The sequence below is a fragment of the Choristoneura fumiferana genome, chromosome 27 (assembly GCF_025370935.1).
Source record: "Choristoneura fumiferana chromosome 27, NRCan_CFum_1, whole genome shotgun sequence".
NCBI lineage: Eukaryota > Metazoa > Arthropoda > Insecta > Lepidoptera > Tortricidae > Choristoneura > Choristoneura fumiferana.
Window position 1 is genome coordinate 2,814,332 of NC_133498.1, and position 24,684 is coordinate 2,839,015.

General features: G+C 39.4%; 6 protein-coding genes and 1 pseudogene across 6 annotated transcripts; 3 read left to right on the forward strand and 4 right to left on the reverse strand.

Annotated features, from left to right (window-relative positions):
- Positions 1–2,062: 2,062 nt before the first annotated feature.
- On the reverse strand, positions 2,063–4,001 carry LOC141443353 (uncharacterized). Its single transcript, XM_074108592.1, has 2 exons — positions 3,922–4,001; positions 2,063–2,690 (listed from the first exon to the last, which is right to left on the reverse strand). Exons 1-2 carry the CDS (start codon positions 3,967–3,969, stop codon positions 2,091–2,093), a joined length of 648 nt encoding a protein of 215 aa, XP_073964693.1. The 5' UTR covers positions 3,970–4,001; the 3' UTR covers positions 2,063–2,090.
- A 467-nt stretch (positions 4,002–4,468) lies between these two features.
- Positions 4,469–8,347, reverse strand: LOC141443355 (chorion class CB protein PC404-like). The gene is made up of 2 exons (XM_074108594.1): positions 8,241–8,347; positions 4,469–4,916 (listed from the first exon to the last, which is right to left on the reverse strand). Exons 1-2 carry the CDS (start codon positions 8,286–8,288, stop codon positions 4,533–4,535), a joined length of 432 nt encoding a protein of 143 aa, XP_073964695.1. The 5' UTR covers positions 8,289–8,347; the 3' UTR covers positions 4,469–4,532.
- A 211-nt stretch (positions 8,348–8,558) lies between these two features.
- Positions 8,559–10,719, forward strand: LOC141443351 (uncharacterized). Its single transcript, XM_074108591.1, has 2 exons — positions 8,559–8,651; positions 9,754–10,719. The coding sequence occupies exons 1-2, from the start codon at positions 8,601–8,603 to the stop codon at positions 10,549–10,551; spliced, it is 849 nt and encodes a 282-aa protein (XP_073964692.1). The 5' UTR covers positions 8,559–8,600; the 3' UTR covers positions 10,552–10,719.
- Positions 10,720–16,622: 5,903 nt separating this feature from the next.
- Positions 16,623–18,555, reverse strand: LOC141443356 (uncharacterized; annotated as a pseudogene).
- Positions 18,556–18,746: 191 nt separating this feature from the next.
- On the forward strand, positions 18,747–19,483 carry LOC141443383 (chorion class CB protein PC404-like). The gene is made up of 2 exons (XM_074108627.1): positions 18,747–18,854; positions 19,039–19,483. The coding sequence occupies exons 1-2, from the start codon at positions 18,807–18,809 to the stop codon at positions 19,420–19,422; spliced, it is 432 nt and encodes a 143-aa protein (XP_073964728.1). The 5' UTR covers positions 18,747–18,806; the 3' UTR covers positions 19,423–19,483.
- Positions 19,484–20,346: 863 nt separating this feature from the next.
- LOC141443382 (uncharacterized) lies at positions 20,347–21,369 on the reverse strand. Its single transcript, XM_074108626.1, has 2 exons — positions 21,260–21,369; positions 20,347–20,807 (listed from the first exon to the last, which is right to left on the reverse strand). The coding sequence occupies exons 1-2, from the start codon at positions 21,308–21,310 to the stop codon at positions 20,382–20,384; spliced, it is 477 nt and encodes a 158-aa protein (XP_073964727.1). The 5' UTR covers positions 21,311–21,369; the 3' UTR covers positions 20,347–20,381.
- A 219-nt stretch (positions 21,370–21,588) lies between these two features.
- Positions 21,589–22,592, forward strand: LOC141443381 (chorion class CB protein M5H4-like). Its single transcript, XM_074108624.1, has 2 exons — positions 21,589–21,697; positions 22,183–22,592. Exons 1-2 carry the CDS (start codon positions 21,599–21,601, stop codon positions 22,549–22,551), a joined length of 468 nt encoding a protein of 155 aa, XP_073964725.1. The 5' UTR covers positions 21,589–21,598; the 3' UTR covers positions 22,552–22,592.
- The last annotated feature ends 2,092 nt before the right edge of the window (positions 22,593–24,684 follow it).

Here is a 24,684-nt window from a genome sequence, read left to right on the forward strand (position 1 = left end):
AAATAAATACTCAGGTCTGAAAAAACAAAGTTCTAAGCCAAAGCAGTCACACGATATAGTCATCAATAAAGATGTTTTCTTACAAATTGCAGGGGAATCAAATTCTTCTTCTTAAAATACACTACACTCTAGTTGGTTGAGTAACCGCCACTCCGACAGTCTTTGGCCGGCTGTTAGACTTCCAGATACGAGACGACAACCACTTCTTGAAATTTCAAGCACTGGGTTTAGCTTAGGGATGAAATTTGACCCGGTGGTTTTTAGGAAAACTATTGAGAGTTCTCACAGAAAATTCTGTTACTCTTGTACCCTAAAATTGCTGGACGAATTAAGATGAAATTTAGTATGTGGTGTGATAGTGGACGTCTGGTTAATTTTACGACAACACATAAGTTACTTTTTATACCGAGTCCCTAAATTCCTAAATTTGAACCGCTAACATTAAGGGCATAAAATTTAGCGCAGTTATATTACATGTAACTAGGTAAACAAATGTTAACGAAACCAATATTTCGTGGGCTACCCCTGGAAATTTAGTAAAATCTTGGAACTTCAATTCAACTGCTACATTTAATGGATTACGCGTGCGAAGCCATGGGTAATGTCTAGTATCGTATATGTTGAAAACCTTCTAGCCGTTAAGGTTGCAACTAAACTTGATTTTATCTATAAATCATAGAGATTAACCGACTACAAAAAACCATGAAAATAACTTTTTACCAGTCTGAAGTCGGTGCCTCAGCACGAGCCAGCAGGAGTGGACCTATAGTCGTCTACCTCACCTACATACTATACATTGGGCCTCCTTCAATCACTCCTGCTGGCTCGTGCTGAGGCACCGACTTCAGACTGGTAGAAAATTATTTTCATGGTTTTTTGTAGTCGGTTCAATTTTTTGCTATTTTTTTTCACGCTTTTTAATATAATTTATCTAAGATACACTAGTTTATTGTCAACTGCTCATTACCTTTTACGAAAGATTGCTTTTCCCGATGCAGAGAAGTTCGTTATTGAGGAGTTCTGGTGCTTTATTACTCGTTCCATTTCACCACATGCATTACGAGGAGCATAAATTGCTTAGCAACTGTGTTAAAGTGATTGAAATTCAACCCGTGAAGTACTTGTTATTGAGTAGTAGCTCCGGTGGTCAAATGTAGTCTCCATCTTCCATCATCAGTTCCACTTCACCAAATGATGATTTTCAAGAGCAAATGCACGAGTTACCACTAAATATATCGAAATTACCATAGGTGTCCCTACAAAATTTGAAGAGCATACTGAAATCGGTTCATAAATGAAGGAGTAATGAGGTAACAAACATTTTAAAAAAATACAACCGAATTGATAACCTCCTTTTTTGAAGTCGGTTGAAAACAGACTGACATACCTAGTCTATTCTATTCTATTAGCTTACAAAGTAACGAGTGACGTTAAATCGGAAATTCTAAATTATTAATTCAGTAGGTATTGAAGTTTTTTTTTATTTGCCTACATGTGTGTCCCACTGCTGGGCAAACGCCTCCCTTCTTGACCTCCACATCTCCCTATCTAGTGCTACATCCGGCCACTCGCTCAGTTCTGCGTCGAGGTCGTCTCGCCATCTAAATACGCCTCGACCTGCCTTACCGTCGGTGGCCGTCGAGCGGCACCCACCATGTGGTTTTCGAAGTTAAGTTGCAATAAAATTTCTGTATCATCATCATCATCATCTTTGCTTAATATTGGTCCCACTGATAAAAAGATAAAGACAAAAAAGATAAAATTAACTGTAAGTAACTCAAATAATGGCAATTGTCTCAATAGATTTCTATAAATTAGAATGTTCAAGTTTTTTAAAAGTAGGTATCAATTGATTGTCAATTTCACTGTTTTTTTTACATATATTAGTATGTTAAATGTCCATAAAGGCAGTATTATGCTGATTTGGGACCATTTTGTGAACGTGAATACACATGACAGGAATATTATTTATTTATTTAACACTTAAAAAATAAAAATCAAGCGAGGCTCGTTCATTTAGGCAGCCAGGTACTATATAACATTATAAAAAAATTGTGAACACTACTTAAAAAATGTATTTATTTTAATAATCACTGATTACATTCACAACCACAAGGATCCACAACTGACACTAAGCCACCAGCTGGCACGTGCCCTTCAAACATCACGTAGCCAATCACTGGCACGTTGCCACTAACTGCAGTCGGCCCTGCCACTGGCAACTCGCCTATAATTGCCAAATCCCCGTAGCCAACCTGTTGACTAGTGCCTTGGAGAACGCCATTACTACATCCATTGTTAATGTTAATGCCATTGGCTGGCACATTGCCTACTATTACACTGCTAGGTAGCGAGTTGCCAAGATTGAGGCTTAATCCGGAACCAGAGCCAATGTTCAGTCCGTTGGCGTTGTTGAGGCAAATGGCATTGCCACTATTGAGGCCACTTCCGCCGTTGGTTAGCGTTAGTCCATTGGCACCGTTGCTAAGTGTCAATCCACTGGCACCGTTGTTAACGTTTAGTCCACAACCGCCGTTGTTCAGTGTTAGTCCGCTGGCAGTGTTGCTAAGTGTGAGACCATTTGCGCCGTTGGTGACGAGACCTAAGTTGCCAAAGTTGCCAAGGTTGATTGGTTGGTTTGGCTGGCAACCGCATCCACAGCCATTGATTGAGATTTGACCAAACGCATTCTGTAAAAAAGAGAGACAGACAAATAAATAAATCTGCTACGGGCAAACAAGGCATCATTTTATACTGCCTTATTACTTATACGTCCTCATATTTCACACAAATAACGAGTACATCACTTATTTTTCACTATCAGACACAGTATCCCAAATTATGCTAACTAAATTAGTTATTCAAAGAGAATACGCTGCTAGCATCTACGGAATTTGGCCTAAAGGGACTAGTTTTTATAATAAATGTTAGTTATTAACATTAAGTTAACAATAGTTGTATATAAATAGTTACAATTTAATAATTAGTTCCTTTTTTTAGGGTCCCGGAGCCAAAATGGCAAAAACGGAACCCTTATAGTTTCGCCATGTCTGTCTGTCTGTCCGTCCGCGGCTTTGCTCAGGAACTATCAATGCTAGAAAGCTGTAACTTTGCAAGGATATATAAATAAACTATGCCAACAAAATGGTACAATTAAAAATTCAAAAAAATGTTTTTTTTAGGGTACCTCCCATAGACGTACGTATAGTAGGGGTGATTTTTTTTTACTCATCCAACCCGTGTGGGTTATCGTTGGATAGGTTTTTTAAACCCATTAGGGGTTTGCTAAGACGATTTTTCGATTCAGTGATTTGTTTGCGAAATATTCAACTTTAAAGTGCAAATTTTCATTAAAATCGAGCGTCCCCCCCCCCCTCTAAAATCTAAACCGGAGGGTGGAAAAATTTGAAAAAATTCAGGATGGTAGTAAGTATATCAAACTTTCAAAGAAAACTATAACGGCTAAGTTTGCTTGAGAATTATTAGTAGTTTAAGAGTAAATAGCAGCCTAAGGTAAAAATATACCTAAACTTGGAAGATTCCGTATAAAATACGAAATTCTTAGAAAATATTTCCGAGCAGGCGGATCGCCTGATGGTAAGCGATTACCGTCGCCCATGGACACCTGCAATAGAAGAGTCACAAGTCAGGAGACCCACTTGCTCGTTTGCCATCCAGTCGAAAAAAGTGCGTTTTTAACGGCGGTTGGGTTTATTTCTTATTTTTTTCGTAATGGCTACGGAACCCTATTTTGGGCGTGTCCGACACGCTCTTGGCCGGTTTTTTTTGTATTGTTTTTTACCTAGCTATTGTAGTTGTGTGCTGTTCGTTGCTGTAGGTATATTTGTAGTCTATTGACGCGGACCTCCGCAAACTAACGCCTAGATCAATTAAACATAATTAAACAATACAATACAATACCTGTACAAAGCACGCCAATGTACAAATCACGAATATTTTAAACATCATTATGTCCACTAATTTAAAACAATGTCATGTTAAATAGAACGACATCGTTATATACCGCGAGTTGGCACAACAAAATTACATGTCATTACATAACATTGACACCGATTTCATATAATATTTGATAAAATTGTGATAGTGTTAAGAAATTATGTGATACAAACTATCAGTTCTGCAAAACCAGTTAGGAAAGGCACAAAGCACAAGTCACAAAACAATATACTATATTTTATTGAGTAGGTAGGCCGCTTATTTCTTACCTTGTAATTTTCTCTATGTGTACCTGTTTTCGGTATCACTTACTATTTCAGGTGTACAATAAAGAATCATTGTATTGTATTGTATTATACCACATTATGTAACTGCCTGACTAATTCTAAAACTTAGTGCAAGTAATCGATTCCTACTCTCGATTCTGAGTAAACCAAGTGTTTTCTGGTCGCCAGTTTAAACGTCAAGGAAAACATCACCAATCAGGGCTTTTCAAAAAAATAAAGCAATGTTTGTCGGAAATTGGTTATCATTTTATTCAAAAAGTCATGAAATACACACTGTAGTCATATGATTTATCTTCCACCGCAACCGCAGCCGAGGGAGGCGGTAGAGAGACCAGAGTTGGAGGCAACGTTGTTGCCACTGGGGTTGCCAATCTCCTGGGTGATAGCGATGTTGCCGCCTCCGCAGCCGTACGAGACGGAACCTGAGCCGCTGGTGGGGAAAGAGCCGTCGAAGGCCACCGCGCTCAGGAACGGCAGGGTGCCACTGACGTCGAGGTTTCCAGCCAATCCAAGGTCGGAGGCGACGGCGATGCCGGAGGGAGCGATGGGGCCGACGCTGGTCACGATCAGGGAGCCGCCGTTGTTGGAGACAGATGAAGAACCGGAAGAGATGGAACTACCCGAGCCGCAGCTTGGTATGCTGATACGCCGGCAATTCTGTCCAGAGATAGACTGCAAAACAACAATTGTACTTTTGAACATGAAATTACCGGGTACGTATTATAATGTATAAAATCAAAATCTATAAGTTTACAATATATACCTTTAAAATATATAAAATCAAAAAATATAATGGTTAAAACAAATAATAATCAAAATTCATAAAGCACGTTTTTCATAATGATCGAAATACATACAATTAAAATGACTAAGTTCACAATGTATATGTTCAGAATATAAAATAGTTAAAGGAAATAACAATTGAAATCCGTAAAGTTAGTTTTTCATAATGGTCAAATTACATACGGTCAAAATACATGCGATAAAAACGCCCATGTTCATCATTATCTCCAGTCTATTTAAGTCGTATTTGCATGCTAAATTATGAAAAAATAAGCACTATAAGACCATGTCGACGGAGCTCCGCTGCGTGGAGCTTCTATTCAGCGTAGTTAAGGCGCTTCGCGCTTGAACGCGACTCTAACCTAACCTAACCTATAAGATACCGATTGACTGGAGGCCGTATTGTCTAACACGCGGGCGCTTTCCATGGCTTTCACCATTTTATATCATTCGACAGAGAGAAAATAGTGAATGCGATAGCAAGCGTCCGCATACGTTGGCCAATACGGCCTCTGGCGTTGAATTTTTGTTCAGATTACTTAGTAGTACCTTGCATTTTTAACTAAAGTCTGAAGTTTGATTAATTTAATAGAAACTTTAGGTGCGACGACGAGCGTGATAGGCTCAACTATGACCAACACAAATACGAGCCGAGCGAGCAAAGCGAGCGTGCCGCGGCAGCGGCCGGTGACTGCCAGAATTGTATTCTATGCATTTTTCTATGTAAAATTTCAGTGATTTTGATTAATATTTTATTTAACTATTTATGTTTTATAATTTTATGTATTTTGAACCTATACATTATTAACATGTGCATTTTGTGAAATATGACTACGAAACATTATGCATTTTAACTATTATACATTTTGACCACTCTGCATTTCAAGCTTATGCGTTTTGAACTTATGTCAACTTTATAATATTTTGATGCATTATTTTTTATAATTTTCGGTATTTCAACCTGCATTTCAACCGATATGTATTTTAATATACATTATAAAACGTACCTGAAACTACCGTGAGATTAATTCGTATTAAATGGAATCAATCTGGACAACAACCTCACGTCATAAATCGAGATTAGCTAGACATTTGCCCGAAACATGTCGAGCTAATCTCGATTTAGGACGTGAGTTATCCGGATTTATTTAATTCATTAATTATAGTTTTACTAATCGTAGTTTACAATATAAATAAACTTTTGGTTACAAATACTCAAAAAAGAGGGGGATCCAAAGAAACCAATGGGAATCAACAGAAAAAGACTGACCCAAGAAGCCCAAAGAGAAAAAAAAATGGCTGAACCAAGACTCTGTGGGTGGATAAGAAACTCTCCAACCCTCTCCTCCCGTAGTAAACTACAGGGACTTGGGAATGTGCAGTCGGGTTTTTAGGGTTCCGGAGCCAAAATGGCAAAAACGGAACCCTTATAGTTTCGCCATGTCTGTCTGTCTGTCCGTCCGCGGCTTTGCTCCGGGACTATCAATGCTAGAAAGCTGTAATTTTGCACGGATATATACGTAAACTATGTCGACAAAATGGTATAATAAAAAAAATGATTTTTTTTTAGGGTACCTCCCATAGACGTAAAGTGGGGGTGATTTTTTTTTCTTATCCAACCGTATAGTGTGGGGTATCGTTTGATAGGTCTTTTAAATCCGTTACGGGACTGCTATGACAATTTTGCGATTTAGTGATTTGTTAGCGAAATATTCAACTTTAAAGTGCAAATTTTCATTAAAATCGAGTCCGCCCTCTAAAATCTAAACCGGTGGGTGGAAAATTTTGAAAAAAAACAGGATGGTAGTTTTTTTTTTTTTTTTTTTTTTTATTTGACTGGATGGAAAACGAGCAAGTGGTCTCCTGATGGTAAGAGATCACCACCGCCCATATACACCTGCAATACCAGGGGATGCAGATGCGTTGCCAACCTAGAGGCCTAAGATGGGATACCTCAAGTGCCAGTAATTTCACCGGCTGTCTTACTCTCCACACCGAAACACAACAGTGCAAGCACTGCTGCTTCACGCAGTAAACTTCTTCTTAGCCCTCTTGTTCTGAGAGGAGGCCTGTGCCCAGCAGTGGGACGTATAGGCTGGGATGATGATGATGATGATGAGTAAACTTATCAAACTTACAAGGAAAACTATAACAGTTAAGTTTGCTTGAGAATTATTAGTAGTTGAAGAGTAAATAGCATCCTAAGGTATAAAATATACCTAAACTTGGAAGATTCCTTATAAAATACGAAATCCTTAGAAAAATATTACTTAATTTTTTCGTAATGGCTACGGAACCCTATTTTTGGCGTGTCTGACACGCTCTTGGCTGGTTTTTAATCCTGTGAGAGTCCGACACTGTCCGGGTTCTCCTTTCCCAGTCATACATAAATAGTTTCCAGACTGCACGCCCCCATTTCCTATACTGTGCAGAATATAAAATTAAAAAAAAAACAATTAAAGAAAAGCAAGGTGTTTGGCCCTTAAGGCCCCTAAGAATCATCCCCAAAAATTTTTTGATCAGTCGCCATTAAATAACACTTAATAATTATAAAAAACCGGCCAAGAGCATGTCGGACACGCCCAAGATAGGGTTCCGTAGCAATTACGAAAAAATCAAGTAATATTATGTGCTATACTTAACACAATTAAAACACTTACTACAGTCTTAAAATCTATTACCAGAAAAAGAGCGTATCTTCATGGCACTTAAGTCCTTTTGTTGAGAAGCGCAGTTTTTCGGCAATAACTCAAAAACGGTATATCCGATCATGATGAAACCAACTTTCGTTGAAAGTATTTATTAAGCGTTACCTTTTCATATTTTTTGCATATTTTTTAGACAAACGGTTTACAAGATAGAGGGGGCGGGGACACAATTTTTGCTACTTAGGGAGCGATTATTTCCGGAAATAATCGCTCCCAATCGCTTTGATGCGAGTTAAAAAAAAAAACAGTTTCTTTTACGTGTATGGAGTGCCCCCCTATAAATATTTATTTTTGTAATTTAACTACAAAACTAATTAGCGGCTTTGACAAGAAATCTGTACTCCAAATTTCATTGATATACATCTTGTAGTTTTCGAGTAAAAAGCCTGTGACATACGGACGGACAGACAGACAGACGGACTTGACGAAACTATAGGTAAGGGTTCCGTTTTTGCCATTTTGGCTCCGGAACTCTAAAAACAATAGTGTATTATTTGCTAATTACCTGAACAAGAAGCGCGGAAGCAACGAAGACGATAGCTTTGAATGCCATTTCGGTTGGTTCTAGTGAATGTTTCACACTGCAATGATTCTTCTAGATTCTAACCCATTTTTATATAAAACAATTGGGGTCGTCCAAAATCCCAGTGATACCAGTAAACAATAGTCACTGTCCAAGCTGATGATAAACCACGTTCCGTTTGAATCTAAAACATCCATGGATTAAGTTCTAGGCCACCTGAAATTTTAACAATGTTATCTATTTTTGTTTTTGTACTTCAAGGCTATCTCGTTTGTATAAAAACCTTTGCGTGTCTTTCAGTGGTACCGTTCCTACAACAGTGAAACACAACAAACGTTCAACATGTCTCCTTTCACCGTGTTGGTACTTTGCATCCAGGCTTGCCTGATCCAGGTAAAGTTTTTAACAATAGCCACGTGGTTAGAGAACCTGACTACGAAGCTTGAGGTCCCGGGCTCGATCCCCGGCCGGGGCAGATATTTGTTTTTTTTATTTTTATTTGACTGGATGGAAAACGAGCAAATGGGTCTCCTGATGGTAAGAGATCACCACCGCCCATAAACATCTGCAACACCAGGGGTACTGCAGACGCGTTGCCAACCTAGAGGCCTAAGATGGGATACCTCACGTGCCAGTAATTTCACCGGCTGTCTTACTCTCCACGCCGAAACACAACAGTGCAAGCACTGCTGCTTCACGGCAGGATTAGCGAGCAAGATGGTGGTAGCAATCCGGGCGGACCTTGCACAAGGTCCTACCACCTGCAAAAATTATTATTATTATTGTATGAATAAATAAATAAAAGTTCTCGTGTCGTGTACGTTATATATGTATTTAAGTATGTATTTATCTATATAAGTATGTTTATCCGTCGCCTAGTACCGAAAGTACACTCAAGCACTTTAATTTCATGAGCCACCATGGAATCTTTTCAAAGGGTATGTCATTACGATTTTCATTGTTATTAAATGCGATGTCACTGTCACTGTGAAATGGTTCCATTGTGGGTCATGTATTAAATCCTTGACCGTACAAGCTTTGCTTAGTTTGGAACAAGATTAATTAGTGTCAATTGTCCCATGATATTCTTTTTTTAGCCGTGGGGGTCGAGTGGTTTGACCTATAGCCTCTCGAGCAGAGGATCGTGGGTTCAAGCCCCGACTCGCACCACTGAGTTTTTCGAAATTCATGTGCGAAATTACATATGAAATTTACCACGAATTTTACGGTGAAGGAAAACATCGTGAGGAAACCTGCACAAACCTGCGAAGCAATTCAATGGCCTGTGTGAAGTTCCCAATCTGCACTGGACCCGCGTGGGAACTACGGCCCAAGCCCTCTCATTACGAGAGGAGGCCTGTGCCCAGCAGTGGGACGTATATAGATTGGGATGATGATGATGATGATTTATTTATTTATTTTTGTTTAGTTCTGTTTTATATACCTACTTACGTCTTTGCTTAAAAACTAAGTAATTTGATGAGTTTCTTTTCAGTCGGCTTTCGGGCAGAACTGCGGCAACTGTAACCAAGCCAGCCTTGGCTCTTACGGCAGCAGTCTCTCCAGCTCTGGCTATGGCACCAGCGGCGGCTACGGAGGACAAGGCAACTGTAACCAAGCCAGCTCTGGCTCTTACGGCAGCAGTCTCTCCAGCTCTGGCTATGGCACCAGCGGTGGCTACGGAGGACAAGGCAACTGTAACCAAGCCAGCCTTGGCTCTTACGGCAGCAGTCTCTCCAGCTCTGGCTATGGCAGCAGCGGTGGCTACGGAGGACAAGGCAACTGTAACCAAGCTAGCTCTGGCTCTTACGGCAGCAGTCTCTCCAGCTCTGGCTATGGCACCAGCGGTGGCTACGGAGGACAAGGCAACTGTAACCAAGCCAGCCTTGGCTCTTACGGCAGCAGTCTCTCCAGCTCTGGCTATGGCACCAGCGGTGGCTACGGAGGACAAGGCAACTGTAACCAAGCCAGCTCCACCACCGGCTCTGGCTCCTACGGCAGCAGTCTCTCCAGCTCTGGCTATGGCACCAGCGGCGGCTACGGAGGACAAGGCAACTGTTACCAAGCAGCTCCACCACCGGCTCTGGCTCTTACGGCAGCAGTCTCTCCAGCTCTGGCTATGGCAGCAGCGGTGGCTACGGAGGACAAGGCAACTGTAACCAAGCTAGCTCTGGCTCTTACGGCAGCAGTCTCTCCAGCTCTGGCTATGGCAGCAGCGGTGGCTACGGAGGACAAGGCACCGGCCAAGTGGGTTGTGCTGGCAACATTGGCGCGACCGGTACCACCGTCGTGACTGGTGCAGTGCCGGTGATCGGCTCAGTGTCGTTCAGTGGCACGGCTCCCGCCTCCGGCTCCGTCTCCCTCTCCGGACAGTGCGGATGCAGCTGCTCCAAATGATCACGTAATCTGACATTTCTATACGACTCTTTCTCGAATGACAGAAATAAAGACACTACTATTATCTTGTTGTTTTCATTCTATCTGATGTAATTTTGGAGGTTATTACAGGTTATTACTCCTATGGTGGTCATAATGTTGGAAACTGATGCCGGATTTGTTAGAGTTCGCTAACTCCTCACCTCTCCTTGTAAAAGCCCTACTGTAATATTTGGTATAATGCTGCATTTGATATAATTTGATTGACACCTTCTCCTTAAATACTTGAGAACATTCCTTTGTTTAATATGCTTATATATTATGTGTATTATGGTCATATATATAGTAGTTTATGTATAATTATATTTATCCGTTGCTTAGTACCCATAACACAAGCTTCGCTAAGCTTACTTTGGGACTAGGTCAATTGGTGTGAATTGTCCCGTGATATTTATTTATTTATTTATATTTATATTTATTTATATTGTTTAAAGCACTGTATAGTAGCTTCCACTATTTTAACTCTTAAACTCATTCTTTGTCGGACCCTAACGTATTGCTCCTCTCATCCACAAAAAGGTTGACTGGTAGGTAGGTTGGCTGGTGGTCCCTTCAAGGGATAAATCCGCCTTTGTACAAGTATCTCAAAGTTTGTCAATTGTATTTTGTTAATTTTCTTTTGTACAATAAAGAGTTTACATACATACCTACATACATTTATTTCAGAAGAAAACTTTGTATGTTTGTTTTATAAAAATAAATCTATCTAAAACCAAAGGCTTATGAAATAGAATCTTTACATAGTTCTACTAATATTATAAATGCGAAAGTTTGTGAGTTTGTGTGTCTGTGTGTGTATATATGTTTGTTACTCTTTCACGCTGAGACATCTGGATAGATTAGAATGAAATTTGGTACGAAGACAGCTGATGAAATAACACATACTTAGGTTACTTTTTATCCCGACTTTCCTACGAAATGGGGATAAAATCTTGATATTTCAACTGCTGCGTTTAAAGTCATGCATGATATTTTGCACAGTCATTTGTAGTGCAACGTCGGTGAAGACCACAATATGATTTTTTGGGAATTTCCATGCGAATGTAGTAAAATCCAGGTATTTTAGTTCAACTGCTGGATCTAATGATTTACACGTGGGATGTTGCGGGTAAGTACTAGTATAAAATAAAGTCACTGATATGATGACTCATGATAATTAAATAGAGGTTTTGACGCATTTGACCCACTTTTATGAGTTGGATTGATTTGAACGGAATAAACGGATAGTTTATAGATTGCATGACAATGCAATTAAATAGAAAATATAGCGAGCGAAAAAGCTACAATTAAATCACACACAAAAACAAACATCACGCCTGTATTCCCAAATGGGGTAGGCAGAGCACACGAAACGTTACCGCTTCGGAGCCACTTTTAGCAATTAAATAGAATAAAAAAATTCCATCCGTCCGTCCGCGGCTTCGCTTCGAGACTATTAGTACTGGAAAGCTGTAATTTTGCATGGATATATTTCACAACTAGCTTTTTCCCGCAGCTTCGCCCGTATGGAATTCGGTGATCGCGCGCTCTTCCCTCGGGAACTGTGAATTTTTCCGGGATAAAAAAGTAGCCTATATCACTCTCTGACCCATAAACTATCGCTTTACCAAAAATCACTTCGATTCATCGCTCCGTTTCGACGTGAAAGAAAAGACGGACAAACATAGAAACACACACACTTTCGCATTTATTGGATTATTTCGACAAATTAAACAGTATTTTAGGATACCTCACACAGACGTAAAGTTGGTTGGGAGTAGGTAACTTTTTGATCGTCTATAAACCTTGTAGTGTGGTATATCGTTTGAGTGAGAGGTTTTATTTCCGATGTGAGCAAGTGATTTGTTTTCCAAATATTCAATTTTAGAGTGCAAATTTTTGTTAAAGTCGAGCGTACACCCAAAAATTTTGAAATTAATTCTGAGAGTAGTACCCAAGTATTATCAAATTTACAAGGAACGCTATAATGGCTAAGTTTGCTTGAGAAATATTAGTAGAGTAAAATACAGCAGCCAAAGGTATAAAATATGCGTAAACTCGGAAAATTACATCCAAGATATAATTTTTAACACAAACTAAGTAATAGACCAGTTTTTATTTTTTTTATTTAGGTATTGATATTAATAAGAAACAAACAGTCTTATACAGAATTATCAATCTAGACTTATAGTTTTCTTAAAGGTTTATGTTTACAGCAGAAGAGGGAAACTGAAAAAAATAGAATTTAAATGAACTAAAATAATTTCCTTGCTCACCCGCGACCTTACGATAGCTAAGCTTATGCAAAATATGCGCGTTCATGCAGTTCCTCCACCTCCACACTGTAAGAACACACACAAATCTAACTAACCCTACTACTACCTACCTAACTAACTCGAACCAACTACTAACTAAACTACTGGAACTAGATCGGGTGTATACAAGCTCACTTGTAATGACTGCAGTAAAGTATATGTCGGTCAGACAGGACGCAGTTTTAATGCTAGATTTAAAGAGCATGTTTCGGCATATAGGAATGAGCATCCTGATAAGTCGAATTTTGCCAAACATTTGTTGGAACTAAATCATTCTTTATCGGACTCAGATTCGTATGAAGTGTTACATTATTGTGGCAAGGTGTTTCGTCTCGATGTTTTAGAATGCATGGAGATAATTAGATACAACAGTTTGGGGTCTATTATTAATGAGCAGGTAAATTTAGTTTCATCTCCCTTGCTACGGCTTGGATCTAATTTCAGCAATGGTAGTTATAAAACATGACTTGACAGTAAATAAATAAAAATCAAGGTAGTTTTGAAGGACGGTTAAAAATGTATTAATAATTTGTGGGTATTCATAAGGGTAAGGCCGCGAATTTAAACCAATGTGACATAGAAATAACATAAAAAAATACGTGGCGTTACCATAAAACGTAACGCAATTTTTTATAAAGCCTAGATCAAACTGGTAAAAATTCCATTAGATAACGTATGTATGAAAAAAAATACATGTCATATAATAAAGTGAAGTTTTTAGTTTTACTAGATCTTTCTGACGATACTGATCTTAAATCTGTCCTATATGAGATCTATAGAGCTAAACATGAGAATGTGGAAGTAGAAGTACCCTCTCGTTGACGAACATCTTTCCAAAAGTGTATCTTTACATGCCTCTCTAACACTGACAATAAGGTGCACATTTATAAGCATAACGAATTTGGATGTGGTTTTTTTTATTCGACTGGATGGCAAACGATCAAATGAGTAAGAGATCACCACCGCCCATAAAAATCTGCAACGCCAGGGGTATTGCAGACGCGTTGCCAACCTAGAGGCCTATGATGGGATACCTCACGTGCCAGTAATTTCACCGGCTGTCTTACTCACCACGCCGAAACACAACAGTGCAAGCACTGCTGCTTCACGGCAGGATTAGCGAGGAAGATGGTGGTAGCAATCCGGGCGGACCTTGCACAAGGTCCTACCACCTAGTTGTGAGCATGCTTGTGACTTCGACTGTACAAGCTATTAAATACCTCAAAGAAATGGCCAAAACCCTAAATCACAGGTTTTACCAATTTAGGAAGTAGTATCTTAGTTAAGTGGACAATGTAAAAAGATGTTTTTGGAAATAAATTATTATGATTATTAAGTTTAGGTAACAAATGAACTAATGAATCTCTCCGTTTGTCTCTCACTTTAAATACGCTATGCATGTAGCAGGACGTGAACACAGAACTCGCCACAATTCTCTTGTGCCGATCCCTGCACCTACAGATTAAAATTTATTTAACTTCAAAATATCCATCTAACTAACTTACTGTGCGTGCAGTCATTGGAAACCTAATAATAAACTGGTGTAAGTTAGAATTTTTCAGTGTGAACTTCCCTTTACCACATTTTTTCGTTACGTTATGTACAAAATACGTAGCATTTTGTAAAAATGTAACGTAATCGTAACGAAAGTGTAACGTATTTTATACAAAAAATCGTTTATCATGGTGAATAACGACATTTTAACATAATAACACATGCCACTTACATGGAAAAGATTACCCTATCGTATGAAAAAACAACCAGTTAAAAATAATCACTACTTACCCTTAAAATCGAACAAGCACTTTCGACGTTTTTTCGAAAAAAAACCGCCGCGTCACTTTTGATGGCTGTTTGTCAACAAACTGATGAGATTTATTTATCTCATCAATGTTGCCCTATTAGAGTATTAGTTGCCAGTGTACAAAAACAAATTTCTACCGAAATTGGCGTTAAAGGTAGCTTAATTAAGCGTCACCTAAGTATTCGTAACGAAAACGTGGTTTTTTGGCACGTGAAAAGAAATAAATATAAAACATGAAAATTATTTGATTATCATGATTCCGCAATCGGTAGGACTATCGTTATATCATAAAATTTTGTTTAAACAAAATCATGATCATGAGAAGTTAAATAGCATGAAAATAATAAGGTATTAAGTACTCATGGTCAAAAAAAATAGTCAATTTTCGTTACGTTTTGGACGGTAATATATTTTTATTATTTTTTTAAAAGGGTTTAAATCAATTATCTCATTTGCGACCTTGAGAGTTTATATCGTGTCATATAATAAAAAAAAAATTAAACCTCTAGGTGTTATCAGTTTTTTTTTATCAGCGTTCCAAATTTGAAACGTCCAAATTGGTCAAAATTCGCGGCCTTAACCATGTAGGTGGGTACTTACATCCCAGTTAATACGTCCCACTGCTTCGCACAGTCCTCTCAACTGGTAGCATGGTGTACGGTTGGGAACTTGAACACAGCTTGAATTGCTTCGCAAACGCGTCAGGTGTATTCACCGTAGGATGGGTTTGTGTGATTTGTGTGCATTCTTAAGGAGGAGGTTGCATGAACGCGCATATTTTGCATAAGCTTAGCTATCTAAGGTCGCGCGTTAGCTAGGTAATTATTTTAGAATTGAATTACCTCCGCAAAGTAACGCCTGATTCAATAAATTACACAACGACATTTGACAACTTTCACAACCTTACCAGTATTGTAAATAGGAAAGTGAGCATGTTTGTTTGTTACGCTATCATGTTTAAAGTGGTCAACCAATATGATAAAATTTGATATGGTGAAATAGTTTTACATGAAGACACAGGATGATGAAGAAACTTTTTTCCACGCACGACTAAAGTATGGAACCTGATTCCTAGGACAGTGTTCCCGGAGCGGTGTAACTTAAGGATCTTTAAAAACGAACCTATCAGTCTCTCAAAAGGCCGGCAACGCACTTGTGCTACCCCTCTTGTTGATAGGTGTCCATGGGCGGCGGTGATTGCTTCCCATGCATGCTCGTTTACCCCCTTTTATATATGTTATAGGATAATTTTTAATCCCGGAAAATTGTAAAATCCCTGCGGCGTGATGCTACATTGTAAGTTTTTTCGTCACTCGTGCAACAGCTAGTTTTTCTTATTCGACTGGATGGGAAACGAGCAAGTGGGTCTCCTGGTGGTAAGAGATCACCACCGCCCATAGACACCTGCAACATCAGGGGGATTGCAGATGCGTTGCCAACCTAGAGGTCTAAGATGGGCTAACTCAAGTGCCAGTAATTTCACCGGCTGTCTTACTCTCCATTAGTTTGGTATAATATTTTTGATATAATTTGATTTATTCAACAAGTAATCGTAACTTTATAGGGTTATGATTAATTCTATTTCATATGCCTAGGTGAGATTAATTTAGCTTTATTTTTCAAAAACCATACTGGAAAGTTTTAGTGTCGAAAAAATCAAATTATATCAAAAATCAAATGCTACAGTACGGCTCTTTTACAAGAATAGGTGAGGGTGTAGTACCTACAGGCCATATTTATATAAGTCTCGCATCAGTTACCAACATTATGATAGCCATTGGAGTATATCATCACTTTAGGAAAAATGCAGATAAAATTAAAAATACAAGATACTCGTGGTGCTTTTATTTCTGTCGTTCAAGAAAGAAGTTCTATAATAATGTTAGATTACGTGATCATTTGGAGCAGCTGCATCCGCACTGTCCGGAGAGGGAGACGGAGCCGGAGGCGGGAACCGTGCCACTGAACGACACTGAACCGATCACCGGCACTGCACCGGTCACGCCGGTGGTACCGCTCGCGCCAATGTTGCCAGTACAACCCACTTGGCCGGTGCCTTGTCCTCCGTAGCCGCCGCTGTTGCCATAGCCAGAGCTGGAGAGACTGCTGCCGTAAGAGCCAGAGCTGGGTGGAGCTGGCTTGGTAATAGTTGCCTTGTCCTCCGTAGCCACCGCTGTTGCCATAGCCAGAGCTGGAGAGACTGCTGCCGTAAGAGCCAGAGCTGGCTTGGTTACAGTTGCCTTGTCCTCCGTAGCCACCGCTGGTGCCATAGCCAGAGCTGGAGAGACTGCTGCCGTAAGAGCCAGAGCTGGCTTGGTAACAGTTGCCTTGTCCTCCGTAGCCACCGCTGTTGCCATAGCTAGAGCTGGAGAGACTGCTGCCGTAAGAGCCAAGGCTGGCTTGGTTACAGTTGCCTTGTCCTCCGTAGCCACCGCTGCTGCCATAGCCAGAGCTGGAGAGACTGCTGCCGTAAGAGCCAGAGCTGGCTTGGTTACAGTTGCCGCAATTCTGCCCGAAAGCAGACTGAAAAGAAACGCATCAAACTATAAAAACAAAAACAAAACTTGACCATTTCATTAGATTGGGCCAGAAAATCTGTGGTACGAGTAGTCACTTTGCTTAACAGCATCGTTTCAAATAACTAAAAACAGTATGCTTAGCTGCCGTTGAGCCTACGTTTAGATCTTTATGATATTCTCTCAAACGTTAGCAACTTTTCACAAAATGGTAAAGTACATTTTTTGGAGTTTGTTAGTTTTTTTTTTATATTGCAGACTGCTAAGGATTTTTGTTTTGTTGATAGTTGGGTAAATCTGTTATTCCAGATAAGTACAATGGGTTATTATCCTAAAAAATCGTATTAAAATTAGTCCGCCAGTTAGAACATGGAAAAATATAGGACACTTATTATTTATTTTGTCAATTAAACAAATAATTATTAAGATTATAAGTTCTGCGTGACGTGACGCCGTGCGACACCTCTAACCCTTTCGAACCCAGCCGAGTATGAAAAGAGTTACGACAATGGACTCGACGATGGATGGATGGATGGAATGGATTGTGCGTTTAAGTACAATCCATGTCAAGTTCAAAACTCTACTAATAAGAGAAACTCTTAATAGTTTCGGCATGTCCGTCTATCTTTGTTTATTCAATATTACAAATTCATGAATTCCTATCCTACAATATTGTGTACAATAAACACTATCTAATATCCAAGACTAAAACTATTTATAAACTAAACTATATTACAAAATAAAAACGTCTAATAAGTATGTACTATTAATGTCAAATTCAAATCAAATGTAATTAACCCGCAAAATCGTATCGGCTGGGTTCGAAAGGGCACTGCGTGACGTCCCAGGCCCCCACTCCCAAACTGATGCATCTTGAACATGTCGAGCTAAACTTGATTTCAGACGTGAGTTACCCGTTATGTTATCATTTAAAATTTGACGCATCTTAGTTATTTTTTGTTTGATTGACAAAAGAAAAATAAGTGTCTAAATAATCACCAAATATAGAACTATTCAACGAACTATTGAACAGTAGGTAAGCTACATCTTTAGTCTCATCTGCACTTAAGTAAAAAAAATCAGATTAGATGAGAGAGTTAATTCACTGTTAAATTATAATTGTTAAAAAAGTTTACCTGGATCAGGCAAGCCTGGATGCAAAGTAGCAACACGGTGAAAAGAGACATGTTGAAAGTTTGTTGTGTTTCACTGTTGTAGAAACTGTACCACTGAAAGACAGTCGAAGGTTTTTATACAAACGAGATAACCTTGAAGTACAAAAACAAAAAGAGATAACATTGTTAAAGTTTCAGGTGGCCTAGAACTTAAGCCACGGTTGTTTAGATTCAAATGAAACGTGGTTAATCATCATATTGGACAATGACTATTGTTTACTGGTATCACTGGAATTTTGAGAAAGCCAAATTGTTTTATATAAAAATGGGTTAGAATCTGGAAGGACCATTCAGTGTGAAACATTCACTAAGAACTAACCAAAATGGCATTCAAAGTGATTCTTGTCCTCACTTCTGCTCTCTTCGTCCAGGTAACAAATTTAGACTACTTATGTGTCGATGTATTTGCTTTTAATTCTATATTTTTCTTAACACCGATACCTAAAAAAAAGCAGTTTTTCTGACTGATAGACTGACTGACAGCCGACCCATGTCTAAAAGTCTATTATTTAGGTGTTACTAGAAGATTAATTGGGGCATTTTTTTTTCTTGTAGTTTATCTCTGGACAGAACTGCCGTCGCATCAGCGTACCAAGCTGTGGTTCTGGGAGTTCAATCTCCAGCGGTTCTTCATCCGTCTCCAACAACGGCGGCTCCCTGATCGTGACCAGCGTCGGCCCCATCGCTCCCTCCGGCATCGCCGTCGCCTCCGACCTTGGATTGGCTGGAAACCTCGACGTCAGTGGCACCCTGCCGTTCCTGAGCGCGGTGGCCTTCGACGGCTCTTTCCCCACCAGCGGCTCAGGTTCCGTCTCGTACGGCTGCGGAGGCGGCAACATCGCTATCACCCAGGAGATTGGCAACCCCAGTGGCAACAACGTTGCCTCCAGCTCTGGTCTCTCTACCGCCTCCCTCGGTTGCGGTTGCGGAGGAAGATAAACATCTTAATAATTACGCCTTGATTGCCTATTGATTAAAATGATTACCGACTGCCAATGTACCATACAGTGTTTTATATTTTCTGAAAGGTCCTTCCAAAGGTGTCTTAGTGGTAATTTTTATGATCATCGCTCATAATAATATTAAGTGAGTACTATACTACTAATAGATATTATAAATGGGAAAGCATATCAAGATAATGAAGATTCAATAATGCAGTGACGCCTGGAATGATCGGGATAAAATTTACAACATAGATAGTTTACGAGTAATGGCACAGAATAAGTAATAGTACTACCGTAATGGTGATTTTTGACCAGCGAGGCGAGACGAGAATTGAAATTTATATGCATTCTCGCACGGTCTACACGAGCCGCCGCGGGCCGCCGCGGGCGCCGCCATACAAACTTCAATTCTCGTCTCGCCTTGCCGATGAAAAATCACCTTCAGTCCTGGAAAGGACATCAAATAGTTTTTATAACGGATAGCAAAGGACGAATTCTTTGCAGACGTAGTTGCGCGGGTAACAGCTAATATCGTTTAGTACGAGTAGTCTCAAGGTAAAAAATATATTACTAATTTACAATGATGACGATATTGTCATGTCACTTTCAAAGTCAGTCAAAATATCTTTATTCAATTTAAGCTATAACAAGTACTTATGAATGTCAAAAAAATCTACAAACTTTGTCAATGGATGTCCATTGTTGCGGTTTTTCACATTTGTTTAACAATTAAGAAAGGCCAGTAGTGTCTACGACATCGACGATGGATGCATGATTAATTTTGTTTAAGAAAAATATAATATCGTAAAAAATAGCTGAAATCGTTTTGGTAAGAGCTTCATTAAAATTCGTACTTAAGTTTTGCTCTCAAACTTTAATAAGTGCTAAGAACTAATGTAGTAAAATGAAAGTCTTCATCGTATTTTGAATTCTATATAATTTTTGTTAGTAAAATCATTGACACCCGCAGCCGCACTGTCCGGAGATGGAGACGGAGCCGGAGGCGGGCACGGTGCCGCTGAAGTCGACGGAGCCGAGCACCGGCACGGAGCCGACGACGACGGTGTTCCCGCCCACGCCGATGTCGCCCGCCACGCCCACCTGCCCGGTGCCCACGCCGCCGTACGAGCCGCACGATGCGGAGCTGACTGCGCTCAGAGCTTGGTTGCCCAGGCTGGACACGCCAATGTTTGTACCAAGGTTGGACACGCCAATGCTACCCTGGTTGAATCCAGCATTGCCCAGGCCGGATATACCAATGCTACCCTGGTTGAATCCAGCATTGCTCAGGCTGGAGACACCAATGTTACCGTAGTTGAGTCCAGCATTGCCCTGATAGGAGGACTGGCCGCAACCGCACTGCTGCTGGCTCAACACGGACTGTGAAAAAGAAAAAATATTTATTTAACATTGTTCAATCAACGAACTCTAATAATTAGTACTAATCCAGCGGGAACTCTACTCTTTTCTGGAATAAAAACTATTTTATGTCCTTGGGTCTTAAACTATTTTTGTATTGTACTGTTATAACTCTATATTGTACAGTCAGTGCCCTGACATAAGTATCCCCTTTTCTATGCAACTGGTATGAAAAAGTGGATACAAGTTAGGGACCATACAAAAAAAAACATGAAATGAACACAATACACACTGCACTATAATACACTATTTCGCAAAATACATTTTTTTTTTTCAATAAATCAAGCGTGAAGAGGATTTGTTTGAAATTAGGTTCCCTGTCGATAAAGAAATTCAAACCAATATTAAATTTTGAAATGATTAAAAACCAAAATAAAAAAATTGCTTTTCACTAAACAATCGTGCCAAATTACCTGAATCAGGCAAGCCTGGGCAATCAAAGAAAGGACTGCGAAGGGAGACATGGTAAGTTTCTTGTTTCTTAAAGAAATAGAATGATTTTTATCGGCGACGCTCAGCTTAAATACAAAGGCCAGCAATTGAATTAACAAACATATCACGGTGTTACATACAACACGAAGCCTATTACCTACCTGTTGACAAAGAAGCTTTAATTTCTATATGATAAGGCGTAGTACAGTTTTGTTATCTTTAGTTTACGTACTGAAATACAAGTCATTAGGTCATTTCTTGAAACAAATGTCCTAATATATTAACACAATATGAACATTTGTTCTATAAAAGCTGGACGGATGAAAAGTTGTTCATACGACGTTTGCTCTCAAACAAGAAACAAATTCAAAATGACTTTCAACGCCATCATCCTCTGCGCTTCTGCCTTCCTGATCCAGGTATGTTTTTCGAGAACTCAATAGTCTTACCCCGCGTACTTAGTTTTTTGCAATTATTCGATACTATGTCACTTTATGGAGGACGTAGCGGTGATACGCTCTTCACTCCACACCAGTATGGGGAATGGAGGACAATGGGTGTGAAGTTCTTTGGGAGAAGTATATTGGAATTTCGGGAAAAACACAAAAGCTGTTTTTTTTCGGATGTTCCCCCGGGATCAGAATTTCCGCATGTAGTATCCAAACTTTCAACAACTAACTCTGGAGACGTGACATTTTGATCAGATGATCTTTATGAAATGTAAATAAAAGTAGGGATCTATAATATAAATTTCGAAATCCCAATGAGACTAAAATGGCAGAATTTCAATGCAACTACTAAAAGGCTTCAGGATACTGTTAATTTTGTGGTGATTTAGTCTAAACTACTTAACATAATATAATGTTTATTAGTGGTGTATTTACCGTTTACCGTTAATTTTTAGTCCATCGCTGGCCAAGCCTGCGGCAGAATCAGCATCCCTCAACCCAGCTGCGGCAACACCGTCTCCGTGTCCAACAACGGCGGATCTCTGATCGTGACCAGCGTGGGCCCCATCGCGCCCGCCGGCATCGCCGTCGCCACCGACCTGGCTCTGGCCGGAGACCTGGCCCTCAGCGGCGCGCTTCCGTTCCTGAGCGCCGTGGCCTTCGACGGCCAGTTCCCCACCAACGGCGCTGCTTCCGTCTCCTACGGCTGCGGGGATGGTACCATCGCCATCACCCAAGAGACTGGCAACCCCTACGGCAACAATGCTGTCTGCAACTCAGGTCTTACCACATCTCAGCTTGGCGGTTGCAGTTGCAGATCATAGATTGATATTTGGTAGACACTGAAATAAAGTTTTATTTCAAAGTTATTCTTTCATTACTACCACCTTAGAAACCACCACTACAAAGGTACTAAGGATAGAAAAGGTTGAATTTCTAAAAACTTCGGTTTTTTAGCAATAGAAATGAGGTGCCTCGAACTGTATTTTTTTTAAATACACGTTATAAAATAAGAATCTGCAACTAAAAGTTACATTTGAAATTTATCAGGAGCTTTATGGTGAAGGAAAACATGGTGACTTGCAAAGAAATTCAGTGGTGTGTGTGAAGTTTCCAATCCACATTGGGCTCGCGTGGGAGCTGCGCCCGAAGCACTCGCATCCTGAGAGGCTTGTACTGAGCGAGATGAGATAAAGTAACAATTGAATTGTAATGATGCAGTCATATTTTTGCGGCGTCAATGTACGAATTTATGTTATATAACCAAACAAAAAGTTAGAAAACCCCCGACTTTGCACTTCAAAGTTCAATATCCCAAAAACGGCTTAATCGATTTTGATGAAACATGTCTAAGGACCATCGCTAGAAACCCTGATAAAAAAACCGCATTCAAATCGGTCAACCTGTTTAACAGCTACGGTGCCACAGACAGACAGACACACATAGCGGTCAAACTTATAACACCCCCTCTTTTTGCGTGGGGGTTTAAAAGCGTTTATCACTAAAAAAAAGCAGGCGTTTATCACTAAAGTTCAAACTTGAAAAACTTCGATACCTATCTCAAAAACGGCTCACCCGATTTTATGTTTTTGATTTTTGAACCACCGCAAGGAAACTCACTTTTATATAAAAACCGAATCGAAAATAGCATATACACCTGTTTGAGAACTGCGATGCCACTGACAGACAAATAAATATCGGCGTCGAACTTATAACATCCATCTTTTTGCGTCGTGAGTTAAAAATACTCCAAGTACCTTAAAACGAGTGAAGTAAGGGCCTTTGATAATAACACCTTGAACAAAAACTGACACGCGTCCATCTAGAATAAGCAAGTTTCATGCACTAAAGTATTTTTATACGTCGACAAAACGTTTAGCGACATCATCAAATAAATGATATTGTACCTACGTGACTAAAGAATGCAACAGTGTCTTGTTTTGTTTATTTTAGACAATTTTTTGCCCTCGACTTAGTCTTTAGAAAATACGTTTATTTATCGCAATCCCACAGGAACTATGCAATTTCACGGGATAAAAACTTAATAGAAAAATAGTAATTAAAAGTTGGAAAACCCCCGACTTTGTCACTTCAAAGTTCAATATCTCAAAAACGGCTAAACCGATTTTGATGAAACATGTCTAAAAACTATTGCTAGAAAACTTCGTTTTATATGAAAAAAACCGTCTTCAAATCGGTCAAACCCTTTAAGAGCTACGGTGCCACAGACAGACACACAGATACACAGACACACATAGCGGTCAAACTTATAACTTAATAACACCCCTCTTTTTGCATCGGGGGTTAAAAATAGCCTGCATGTTAATCTAGAGAACCGATACCGTCCAGCTATCTCAGCGAGCGTGGAAGAAAGAAAGAAGATAAAGATAGAAAAAATATTTTATTTGTGTCATTTTACAAGTTTACTAAAAAAAATGAAAGTTTTATTTTTAGTCTATTATCTAAATTAGATTATCAAAAAGTTATGAACATCTATTTTTTCTTTTGACAATCAAACAAAAACCGGCCAAGAGCGTGTCCGCCACGCCCAAGATAGGGTTCCGTAGCTATAACGAAAAAAATCGAGTAATATTATGTGCGTTATAACACAATTAAAACACTTACTACAGTCTTAAAATCTATTACCAGAAAAAGAGCGTAACTTCACGGCACTTACGCCCTTATGTTGAGAAGCGCAGTTTTTCGGCAATAACTCAAAAACCCGATCATGTTGAAACCAATTTTCGTTGAAAGTATTTATTAAGCTTTACCTTTCCATATTTTTTGCATATTTTTTGGACAAGCGCTTTACAAGATAGAGGGGGGGGATACAATTTTTGCTACTTTGAAAGCGATTATTTCCTGAAATCTTCAAAAAGTTTTTGAGAAACCTTACTATTTTTTCAAAAGAGCTGTCGAACTATGTATGCACACACACACGTTAATGAGAGTTAAAA